This window comes from Corythoichthys intestinalis, chromosome 22 (assembly GCF_030265065.1).
Source record: "Corythoichthys intestinalis isolate RoL2023-P3 chromosome 22, ASM3026506v1, whole genome shotgun sequence".
Taxonomy (NCBI): Eukaryota; Metazoa; Chordata; class Actinopteri; order Syngnathiformes; family Syngnathidae; genus Corythoichthys; species Corythoichthys intestinalis.
In genome coordinates this window covers 1760076-1772359 of record NC_080416.1, presented here as the reverse complement: position 1 = coordinate 1772359, position 12284 = coordinate 1760076, and the positions used below count along the sequence as shown (strand labels likewise).

The window sequence follows — 12284 nt, the reverse complement described above, 5'->3', positions numbered from 1 at the left end:
AAATAAACTCAAATTGCTACGATTAATATCCATTGCCATTTTTGAAAAGCTGTGGTTTAGTGTAATTAAGTAAGTATTTATTTATTAATAAACATGTTTTTAGGGGGGGGGGGGGGAAGATTACTTGTATAACGATAAATATGTATTTAATTTCATAAAACAAATAAGAATTGTTAGGTTACTTAATAGTGAAAAAAAGTGTGAATATTAAAAAGTAAGAAAAAAAATATATACAGTGATCCCCGTTAATTCGCGCCTCAAACTTCATGCCCTCAGTCCATGGATTTATATGATATATGCATATACATATACATGGTCAATTCATTGTTTTCGTATATATATAATATATATAATTTATATTATAAAATATTATATTTGATGTGCTTAAAAACCATTTATTAAAATATACATACACTTACAGTGGTATGAAAAAGTATCTGAACCTTTTGGAATTTCTCACATTTCTGCATAAAATCACCATCAAATGTGATCTGATCTTTGTCAAAATCACACAGATCTAAAAACAGTGTCTGCTTTAACTAAAACCACCCAAACGTTGATAGGTTTTCATATTTTAATGAGGATATAATGCAAACAATGACAGAAGGGGGAAAAATAAGTAAGTGAAACACCCCCCCCCCCCCCCCACACACACACACACACACACTTTGGCAGCAATAACTTCAACTAGACGCTTCCTGTAGCTGCAGATCAGTCAGGAACATCATCAGGACTAATCTTGGCCCATTCTTCAATATAAAACTGCTGTCATGCATAGCATGAATTGCTGTCTTTAGGCCATGCCACAGCATCTCAATATCATTCAAGTCTGGCCACTTCAGAACGTGTATTTTGTTCTTCTGAAACCATTCTGAAATTGATTTACTTCTGTGATTTGGATCATTGTCTTGTTGCAGTATCCATCTTCTTTTTAGCTTCAACTGTCTGACAGACGGCCTCAGGTTTTCCTGCAAAACTTTTGAATTCATTCTTCCATTAATGATTGCAAGTTGTCCAGGCCCTGAGGCAGCAAAACAGGCCCAAATCATGACGCTCCCTCCACCATGCTTCACGCTGGGGATGAGGTGTTGATGTTGGTGAGCTGTTCCATTTTTTCCTCCACACATGACGTTGTGTGTTACTCCCAAACAATTCAGCTTTGGTTTCATCATTCCTCCATGAACACCATTCTTGGCCATCGTTTTACATATAGTTGATGTGTGCACAGAGATACTGGACTGTGCCAGTGATTTCTGTAAGTAGCAGAAACTCTAGGGTTCTTTTTTCTACCTCTCTGAGTATTCTGCGCTGAACTCTTGCTGTCATCTTTGGTAGACAGCCACTACTTGGGAGAGAATCAACATTGGCAAACTCTCTCCATTTGCAGATAACTTCTCTGACTGTCGATTGATGAACATCCAGACTTTTAGAGAATGTTTTGTATCCTTTCCCAGCTTTATACAAATCAACAATCGTTGATCACAGGTCTTTAGACAGCTCTTTTGACCGAGCTATGATGCACATCAGACAACGCTTCTCATCAAGACATTTCTTAACAGGTGTGTGTTTTATAGTGGGCAGGGCAGCTTTAAGCCACTCATCAGTTATTGAGCATACACCAGACTTAAAATGTTTAGTAAAAAATGGTTTCAATTGCTCTAGGCAGAGGGTTCACTTACTTATCCCCCCCCCCCCCCCCCCCCCCTTCTGTCATTGTTTGCATGCTATCCTCATTAAAATATAAAACCTATAAATGTTTGGGTGGTTTTAGTTAAAGCAGACACTATTTTCATCTGTGTGATTTTGACAAAGATCAGATCATATTGATGGTGATTTTATGTGGAAATGTGAGAAATTTCAAAAGGTTCAGATACTTTTTCATACCACTGTATGCATGAATACATGGTCAAATCATTGTTTTGTTTGGCATATACAGTATATAATTTATATCATAAATATATTTGCTGTGCTTCAAAGCATTTATTAAAATATACACTTATAGATTTCTGTTTTTATAATTATACCTTGGGGAAAAAAGGTCTTATATTTCCAATGCTGTTAAGAAAATGCACAAAAAAAGAAATAATATACATATATTTTTGTATGTAAATAAGCTTTTCGATTTTTGCGATGGGGAAGGTGGGGTGCTCCATATTAGACATAAGGGATCACTGTAATACATCCTACTATACTTCATCCCAAAATATCATTGTGTACTTGTAATTCTTGTTGACGCTCCTGTCATGGCGCTTCTAGGAGTGAAACGATCAAGCAGATTTCCTCCGTGCTACTCACAATGCCCCACCAGAGGGAGTCTGCATAGTTGCTGAAGTCCGTGTTGTCCTTTTCGGCCAGGTAGACCAGGAACGAGGCAAAAATGAGCACCAGGAAGCCGATGTACCACGCCGTGATCAGCTCCTGAGAGGAAGTCATCAATCATCACTGTCGTATCGATGCGCTAATCACTTTCGACGGCCGGCCGAGCTGCGCGTTCGTCCTTATCAGCACAAAGGCTGGACGCCAAATGAGCCTCGGAGTGGACTTTGGCCTCTCGGGCGGCCGGCGTGGACGTAACAACCACTCATTGCTTATTCTTGAGCTTTTATCCCATTAAGCGACCATTAGGAATCTTCAATAATTGCATTCCCGTGCCGTCGTCATCAGCGGATGTTTAGCGTTAGCCAAGTGAGGGGCATCCTGACTCACTTTCAAAATATTAGGGATGTAGTGCCTTGATAGATGGTAAAAATGCTCACATTTCACAGCGTTTCTATAACTTTGATTGAATACAGTCAGCTAGCTTAATGCTAACGCGCAATGAAAAATACCATAGACACGTTAATGAAAGTAGCATCTATGTTGCGATTTTTGTAATACTGATATTTACAAAGATTTTTTGAATGTCTTACCTTTTGATCATCACAATATACAGTTTTTACATTACTGTCAATGTTTTTACACACAATTTATTATGCGTCATCATTAAATTGCTATCACACAGTTTTCTTGTAAGTGTTTCCAACCTTGCTGTGAGCATAGACCACCGATCCCAGCAGTTTCCAAGTGCCTCCTCGCCGGTCCATGCGTACCATGCGCAGGATCTGTAGAAAGCGCATGCTACGCAGCGCCGACGTTGCGAAGATGTTGCCCTGCGTGCCCGCGGCGATCACGGCCAGCGACGCCACAAACACGATGAAATCTGAGAATAAAGACGGGCAATAGAAGGCGGGGAAAGGACGAGGATCGCGGAGGATTTCGCAACGAGCTCCTGACCGATGACGCAGAAGGGCTTGCGGGCGAATCGCAGCCGTCCCTGCCAGCCGCGATATCGGCAACAGCAGCCCGCCGCCCAGATTCGGATGAAGTATTCCAGGCCGAACACCACGATCATCACAAACTCCTGCAAAAGTAACGCAAAAACTGGATTGGAGCGAAGTTCCACAGACTAGACGAGTTAGCGTTAGGGGTGTAACGGTACACCAACATCCACATGGTCATTTTTTAAATACGACTTTCATTAAAATGCTTGAAAAGGTTAAAAAAAAAATTACCATGTGGCAAAATTGATTTTGCCATGTGGCATTTTTTTTGCAATGTGGCAAAATAATTGATTTTGCCATGTGGCATTTTTTACTGTGTGGCAAAATGGATTTTGCCATGTGGCATTTTTTTACATGTGGTATATATTTTTTGCCATGTGGCATTTTTTTTTGCAATGTGGCAAAATAATTGATTTTGCCATGTGGCATTTTTTACTGTGTGGCAAAATGGATTTTGCCATGTGGCATTTTTTTACATGTGGTATATTTTTTTTTGCCATGTGTCATTTTTTTACTGTGTGGAAAAATGGATTTTGTCATGTGGCAAAATGGATTTTGCAATGTGGCATTTTTTTGCAATGTGGCAAAATAATTGATTTTGCCATGTGGCTTTTTTTTCTGCCATGTGGCCTTTTTTTTTGCCCTGTGTTCAAAATTAATTTTTCCATGTGGCAAAATTGATTTTGCAATGTGGCATTTTTTTTTTACATGTGGCATTTTTTGGCCATGTGGCAAAATTGATTTTGCAATGTGGCATTTTTTTTTCTATGTGTGCCATATTTTTTTTGCCAAGTGGCAAAATAGATTTTGCCATGTGGCAAAACGGATTTTTCCATGTGGCATTTTTTTTTTGCAATGTGGCAAAATTGATTTTGCCATGTGGCATTTTTTTGCAATGTGGCATTTTTTTTTGCCATGTGGCAAAATTGATTTTGCCATGTGGCATTTTTTTGCAATGTGGCATTTTTTTTTTTTTTTTTTTTGCCATTTGGCAAAATTTATTTTGCCATGTGGCATTTTTTTACCAATGGCATTTTTTTGCAATGTGGTAAAATTGATTTTGCCATGTGGCATTTTTTTTTTGCCATGCGGCTTTTTTTTTTTTTGCCATGTGGCTTTTTTTTTTTTTTACATGTGGCATTTTTTGCCATGTGGCGAAATTGATTTTGCATCATAGTTGACTTTTGTTAGGCAATGAATGAACTAAATTTACATATTGGTCAGACTAGATTGACGTTTGAGTACATATGTGTGTTACAGCTTTACAAATGGTCAAAAGTGAAGGAAGTCAAAAGCTTCAAAAACCACAATCGCCTTGTTTACGGTCTGTCAAGCTGAACAACTTCACGTTTTGGGAGGAACACATCACATTATTAAAATAAAGTAAAAAATAAGATACTGTGAGGTACAATAGCAAAAAACAAACAAAAAAAATGCCTGGAGACAAAATGGCGGCAAGTCGAAATCACCTAAGTCAGGTACATCGTAACCCGGGCACTACCTTATTACTGTGTCATGTATCATCATGAAATTTATAAAATAAAAAAGGGCTTTCATCAGAAATATCATTAACGCATCAAAGACCATAATACAGAAAATTTTTAAATGATTTTGAGTGAGCTATCCCAGCCTGGTTAAATTAGCACGCCTACAGAAGAACTCAATAAATGGTGAAATACTAAACATGAAACAGCTATTTGCAAAGATTGCTGTGGATTTCCAGCAAAATCCTGGAATGACAACCATATAAATGAGTATGCACAATGAGTGGAGTGAGGTCCCACAGAAAAGTTCTCCGTCCACGTAAAATGTCAAAACAGGCGAAAATGAAAGCAACACAGAACAGTTACAATACAGACTAAACAGCCCCAAGTGAATGGACTGAGGTTGACCAGACTGAAAAAGTGTGAGGGGGCAATCAACCACAGAAAAAGAAATAGATAGAAATAGAACCAGAACCAGTGAGGTTCAAAAGTGAAGTTCGTGTACAAGCGAATTCGAAACAGTAAGTAAAAAAGCTAACTGATGCTTACTTGTATATATTTCTCAACAGTTAAATGAATAAAGTGAGGTTTTCAAAGTCAACATAATAAGTACCCTGCAAAAAGACATCTCCTTAAAAAACTAGTTAAATTCCCTTGTAAATATAGTAGAAATAAGTGAAATGATCTGCCGGTCGTTCAAGTAAATTTTACCCGGATTTCTTGAAATAACAAAAATAGCTTCCTGAAAATAAGCTTAAAAAGAGTTATTTGAACTAATATTTGAGTAAATTTATTCTTTAAAAAGCTTTGAAAGGTTAGAAGTGTTCTTAATTCAAGAATATATATCGTTCAAAAGATTATTTGAAAGCAAATTTAGGTGAAAAATGACCAACATTTAGATGTATGGGATTAATAAGAACAAATATTAATAAGTACAGTGGTATGAAAAAGTATCTGACCCTTTTGGAATTTCTCACATTTCTGATAAAATCACCATCAAATGTGATTTGATCTCTGTCAAAATCACAGATGAAAAAACAGTGTCTGCTTTAACTAAAACCACCCAAACACTGAAAGGTTTTCATATTTTAATGAGGATAGCATGCAAACAATGACAGAAGGGGGAAAAATAAGTAAGTGAACCCTCTGTCCAAGGAGACTTGGAGAGCAAACTAAACCCATTTTTACCAAACAATTTAAGTCAGGTGTGTGCCCAATCACTGATGTGTGGTTTAAATCTGCCCTGCCCACTATAAAACACACACCTGGTAAGAATTGTCTTGATGAGAAGCATTGTCTGATGTGCATCATGGCTCGGTCAAAAGAGCTGTCTGAAGACCAGAAAAGTTGTCTACAAATGGAGAGAGTTTGGCACTGTGGCTTCTCTCCCACTGAGTGGACGTCCACCAAAGATGACGTCAAGATGACTCACCACAGAATACTCAAAGAATCCTAGAGTGTCTGCTAAAGACTTACAGAAATCACTGGCACAGTCCAATATCTCTGTGCACACATTAACTATATGTAAAACTATGGCCAAGAATTGTATTCATGGGAGGACTTCACGGAGGAAGCCACTGCCGTCTAAAAAAAAAAAAAAAAAAAAAAAAAAACATTGCTGCTTGTTTAATGTTCGCAAAAAGGCACTCCATAAGTTTTGGCAAAATATTTTATGGACTGATGAAACCAAAGCTGAATTGTTTGGGAATAACACACAACGTCAAAATGGAACAGCTCACAAACATCAACACCTCATCCCCACCGTTAAGCAAGGTGGAGGGAGCATCATGATTTGGGGCTGTTTTGCTGCCTCAGGCCCTGGACAACTTCCAATACTTAATTGAAGAATGCATTCAAAAGTTTTGCAGAAAAACCTGAGGCCGCCTGTCAGACAGTTGAGATTAAAAAGAGGATAGATCCTGCAACAAGACAATGATCCAAAACACAGAAGTAAATCAACTTCAGAATGGTTTCAGAAGAACAAATTACACGTTCTGGAGTGGCCTAGTCAAAGTCCAGACTTGAACCTTGAACCCCATTGAGAAGCTGTGGCATGACCTAAAGACAGCGATTCATGCCAGACATCCCAGGAATCTGACTGAACTACAGCAGTTTTGTAGGCAAGAATGGGCCAAGATTAGTGCTGATCGATGTGCCAGACTGATCTGCAGCTACAGGAAGCCTCTGAAGTTATTGCTGCCAAAGGGCCACAAAATATTAAATGTGATGGTTCACCAACTTATTTTTTCCCCCATCTGTCATTATTTGCATACTATCTTCATAAAATATGAAAACCTATATATGTTTGGGTGATTTTAGTTAAAGCAGCCCCTGTTTTTTCATCTGTGTGATTTTGACAAAAATCAGATCACATTTGATGGTGATTTTATCCAGAAATGTGAAAATTATTTGACTAGATTTAAGAAAAATAACCTTGATTCACACGTTATAAATTTGCAGTGTAAATACATAATACATTGGTACGACAGAATATCTAGAAAATTTTACTCCATTTCACGTGTCTTTAACAAATGTGGATATTCATTTTGCTGTCTAAACCGTTGGCCTCGCTGCCCTCTGAAAATTTAGCATGACTGCAGATTGAATGGTATTTTTTTTTAGTTGTTTGTACTTGGATGTGAAACGAGGATTGTAGCTCTTCTAATTTTGGAATAAGATTCCACTGCCAGAAATGTTAGCATTGTTGCAGCCCCCCGTAAATTGAAAAAATATTAAGTAAACTGCACATACAATGTGTAAACTGCAAATCAAACAATGTGATTTTCAGTTGGGTTTTTTTCCACATTCTGTCTCTCATGGTTGAGGTTTACCCATGTTGACAATTACAGGCCTCTCTAATCTTTTCAAGTAGGAGAACTTGCACAATTGGTGGTTGACTAAATACTTATTTGCCCCACTGTATCTCAGCTCTTCATCTAAGTGGGGTTTCCTTCCTTTCTACAAGGAGATTCCACAGGCAAAAAAATGACCATGTTGCAGAAAAATTGGGAAAACCCAAAAGTAAAGCTGTACTTAAGAGGCAAGAGGAAATCTTGAAGAGGAATAAATAGCAAACAAGGCCAAACTGAAGGACGTAAGGTACATTAGGCCAGCTAAGTTAGCACAATGGTTTGTGGTTTGAATATACAGTGTCTTGCAAAAGTATTCGGCCCCCTTGAACCTTACAACCTTTCGCCACATTTCAGGCTTCAAACATAAAGATATAAAATTTTAATTTTTTGTCAAGAATCAACAACAATGGGACACAATCGTGAAGTGAAACAAAATTTATTGGATAATTTAAACTTTTTTAACAAATAAAAAACTGAAAAGTGGGGCGTGCAATATTATTCGGCCCCCTTGCGTTAATACTTTGTAGCGCCACCTTTTGCTCCAATTACAGCTGCAAGTCGCTTGGGGTATGTTTCTATCAGTTTTGCACATCGAGAGACAGACATTCTTGCCCATTCTTCCTTGCAAAACAGCTCGAGTTCAGTGAGGTAGGATGGAGAGTGTTTGTGAACAGCAGTCTTCAGCTCTTTCCACAGATTCTCGATTGGATTCAGGTCTGGACTTTGACTTGGCCATTCTAACACCTGGATACGTTTATTTTTGAACCATTCCATTGTAGATTTGGCTTTATGTTTTGGATCTTTGTCCTGTTGGAAGATAAATCTCCGTCCCAGTCTCAGGTCTTGTGCAGATACCAACAGGTTTTCTTCCAGAATGTTCCTGTATTTGGCTGCATCCATCTTCCCATCAATTTTAACCATCTTCCCTGTCCCTGCTGAAGAAAAGCAGAACCAAACCATGATGCTGCCACCACCATGTTTGACAGTGGGGATGGTGTGTTCAGGGTGATGAGCTGTGTTGCTTTTACGCCAAACATATCGTTTTGCATTGTGGCCAAAAAGTTCAATTTTGGTTTCATCTGACCAGAGCACCTTCTTCCACATGTTTGGTGTGTCTCCCAGGTGGCTTGTGGCAAACTTTAAACGAGACTTTTTATGGATATCTTTGAGAAATGGCTTTCTTCTTGCCACTCTTCCATAAAGGCCAGATTTGTGCAGTGTACGACTGATTGTTGTCCTATGGACAGACGCTCCCACCTCAGCTGTAGATCTCTGCAGTTCATCCAGAGTGATCATGGGCCTCTTGGCTGCATCTCTGATCAGTTTTCTCCTTGTTTGAGAAGAAAGTTTGGAAGGACGGCCGGGTCTTGGTAGATTTGCAGTGGTCTGATGCTCCTTCCATTTCAATATGATGGCTTGCACAGTGCTCCTTGAGATGTTTAAAGCTTGGGAAATCTTTTTGTATCCAAATCCGGCTTTAAACTTCTCCACAACAGTATCTCGGACCTGCCTGGTGTGTTCCTTGGTTTTCATAATGCTCTCTGCACTTTAAACAGAACCCTGAGACTATCACAGAGCAGGTGCATTTATACGGAGACTTGACTTCATCATCATCATCGGTCATTTAGGACAACATTGGATCATTCAGAGATCCTCACTGAACTTCTGGAGTGAGTTTGCTGCACTGAAAGTAAAGGGGCCGAATAATATTGCACGCCCCACTTTTCAGTTTTTTATTTGTTAAAAAAAATTAAATTATCCAATAAATGTTGTTCCACTTCACGATTGTGTCCCACTTGTTGTTGATTCTTGACAAAAAAAATTAAATTTCATGTCTTTATGTTTGAAGCCTGAAATGTGGCGAAAGGTTGCATGATTCAAGGGGGCCGAATACTTTTGCAAGGCACTGTAAAAGGGAAAAAAATGCTTTAAACCCCAGGCTCCGCTGTTTTTCTCAAGGCTATGTGTTTACGAAATGTTAATGCTGACTTGACCGCAGAATTGATATATATTACTGGCTCATTTTTGTGTTTCCGAGACATAAGTACAGTCCTTGAGCGGCTAAGCGCCCGCTTATCGGCTCGGCCATTGAAAAGGAGGCGCCGCACAAAGCGAGAAGGGAGGAGCCGTGGAGGCGAGGGCCGCTCCAGGCCAGGCCGGCGTCCATTAAGAGGCCGTATCATGGTGGCCGGTAGGGAGGATTATTATGGGATGGCTATTAGGATTAGTGGACGGTGTCTGCCATTTCCTGCACACTCGACAGCACCTGAATCCCCCGCGCTGCTTAGTCGGCGCTCTGTGAACAATAACGCTAAAGTGTGTGCGTGCCTGCGTGCGTGTTTACACACCTTTTTTAAGGTCAACTTCAAGCGCTTCTCAAGCACTTTCTACCTCAAATGTTAAGCTTTTAATCTTGCAACTGTGCTCAACATTTACAGTGGTTCTAACATACACATAGAGTAAAGTATGACGTTAGAATCAAATACAAAACAAATATATTGACAATCTTAACTCAAATTTAAAGTAACATATTTGAAAATGTATCTGAAAAATGACATATCAGTTTTACATAAAATAATCAGAAGTGGGTAGAATAGCCAGAAATTTGACTCAAGTCAGAGTAGTATTAATTCAAAATATTATTACTTAGGTAAAAGTAATCATCTAAGAAAAGTACTCAGGTACAAGTAAAAAGAATACTCAAGTAATGCGTCTCATTTTGAGTAAATGCTTACAATGTCTGACTTTTTTTTAATGCAATGGTATTTTTTTTTTTTTTAGTATAACGCCCTCTATATGAACTGTTATTACTATACTTTACCATAACCGATAACATGTCCATATTAAGCCCAAAAAAAAAAAAAAAAAAACACCAAAATCATCAAATTCCGACTTGAAAAATCTACAAAAATGAAACATCACTTAACCAAATTACGTTAGAGCCCTCTAGCGGATAAAACATTTCCTACCATCAGTGGTGGATAAACTACTCACTTTTTTACACTCTGCGCTGTTCAATCAGAGACGCTGGCATCCCTTTGAGGCCATAACGTCTGTTGTACTCGTAATAGCGACGTCATTTTTTTTGACCAGCATAAAGACGAATAGTAGCTCTTTCATTCAACACCAGATGGCAGCACGCCTACGTCATATTTAAACAACCTGCGATGTTTCATATCACGTCTCTGCTGGAATAATCAATTGTTCTACAATTAAATCAACAAATGGCATCACAGCGACAAGGCAGGGGTAGAAGGGGTGTAGAACACCAGTAGAGGACCATCCGGTCCTTAGCAGGTGAGTAGAATCAGTGAATTATGTCTGAATGTCTAAACTCCCCAGAAAGAGGGGACATGGATTTGGAGGAAGAGGATTTGATCAACAATTGCATTGATCCCCTCCAAGAAATAAAATGAAAAAATATATAGTGATTTATCATGAACAGACCCAGAGAACAGAAGTTTCATTTCATTGAAATGAAAATTTGATTTTTCAGTTTCATGACAATGTCTATTATTTACAAACTATTGTCAAAAAGTGCCATCGTTTGAAATGCAAATTACTCTGTGCTAATTTGCTCAACCTCAATGTGCAATATGTCAAATTAAAGCTAAGATGTTAAATTTTTATGATCAGTTGTCAAAACCTTACTGCGATTTATACTTTATAAATAATCAAGCAATATGTGCGAATTTCCATATTTGGCATTTTAAATTCTTCAACCATAGACTTCATAATGGTATTGACAGGACACTGGGCGCGGGGCCGATTAATAGGGGGACTATCTCCGTCAAAGCTGACCAAGTGGAAACACAAAGAGCTTTTTACGTTGAAAATTCTTGCAAATAGATGCTTAAATCCCTGAATTCTTTATAGATATGGATGTAAAACAGTCTCGATTCTTGGTTAAAGACAAAAAAACATGCAGTTAGGATTCATTTTACTTAATTATGTCGAATGTGCTGCTCTATTAAGTCACTGTGGCACCGCCTTACCAGAACAAAGAGCTATTTACGTTGAAATTCTTGTGAATAAATGCTTAAATCCCTGAATTTTGGATATGGACATAAAACAGTTTCAATTCTTTGTTAAAAGCAACAACAACAAAAATCGAGCAGTTAGCATTTATTTTACGTAAATATTGCAAACGATGATGCTAGTCAGTCAGCAAATGTAGCGGCGGCCTTAGGTAAACAGCTTTTCCGGTGAAAATTCCTGTGAATAAATGCTTAAATCCCTGAATTCTTTATCGATATGTACGTAAAACAGTGTTGATTCTTGATTAAAAGCAAAAAAAGGGCAGTTAGCATTTATTTTAAGTAAATACGTCAAATGAGCTGTTCGTCTTTAAGTCACTGTGGCGCCGCCTTACCACAACAAAGAACTTTTTCTGTTCAAATTCTTGTGAATAAATGCTTAAATCCCTTAATTCTTTCTAGATATGGATGTAAAAAAGTCTTGGTTCTTTGTTCAAAGAGCAAAAAACTGGGCAGTTAGCATTTATTTTACGTAAATAATGCGAACTATGATCCCAATGCCGTAGCGGCTAATTTCTTCCATTGATTTTTTTCACAACGTTTCAAAATGCATTCATGGTATGAAAGCTATAATAATTACCTTTTAACCTC

The 12284-nt window shown here is 38.2% G+C and overlaps 3 protein-coding genes across 7 annotated transcripts in view; 1 reads left to right on the top strand and 2 right to left on the bottom strand.

The window, feature by feature from the left end:
* tinagl1 (tubulointerstitial nephritis antigen-like 1) overlaps nucleotides 1–12284 on the bottom strand; it is a 147434-nt gene that overhangs the window by 87568 nt on the left and 47582 nt on the right. The window lies entirely within an intron of this gene.
* The window catches only part of LOC130910257 (potassium voltage-gated channel subfamily KQT member 4), an 84357-nt gene that overhangs the window by 29562 nt on the left and 42511 nt on the right, over nucleotides 1–12284 (bottom strand). For all 4 annotated transcript variants that reach the window (XM_057827384.1, XM_057827385.1, XM_057827386.1 and 1 more), the window contains exons 3-5: nucleotides 3274–3400; nucleotides 3024–3199; nucleotides 2296–2418 (exon numbers count right to left, since the gene is read on the bottom strand). In XM_057827384.1, the coding sequence (XP_057683367.1) occupies nucleotides 2296–2418; nucleotides 3024–3199; nucleotides 3274–3400 (426 nt within the window). The remainder of the gene's footprint in view (nucleotides 1–2295; nucleotides 2419–3023; nucleotides 3200–3273; nucleotides 3401–12284) is intronic.
* ppt2b (palmitoyl-protein thioesterase 2b) overlaps nucleotides 1–12284 on the top strand; it is a 230658-nt gene that overhangs the window by 210412 nt on the left and 7962 nt on the right. The window lies entirely within an intron of this gene.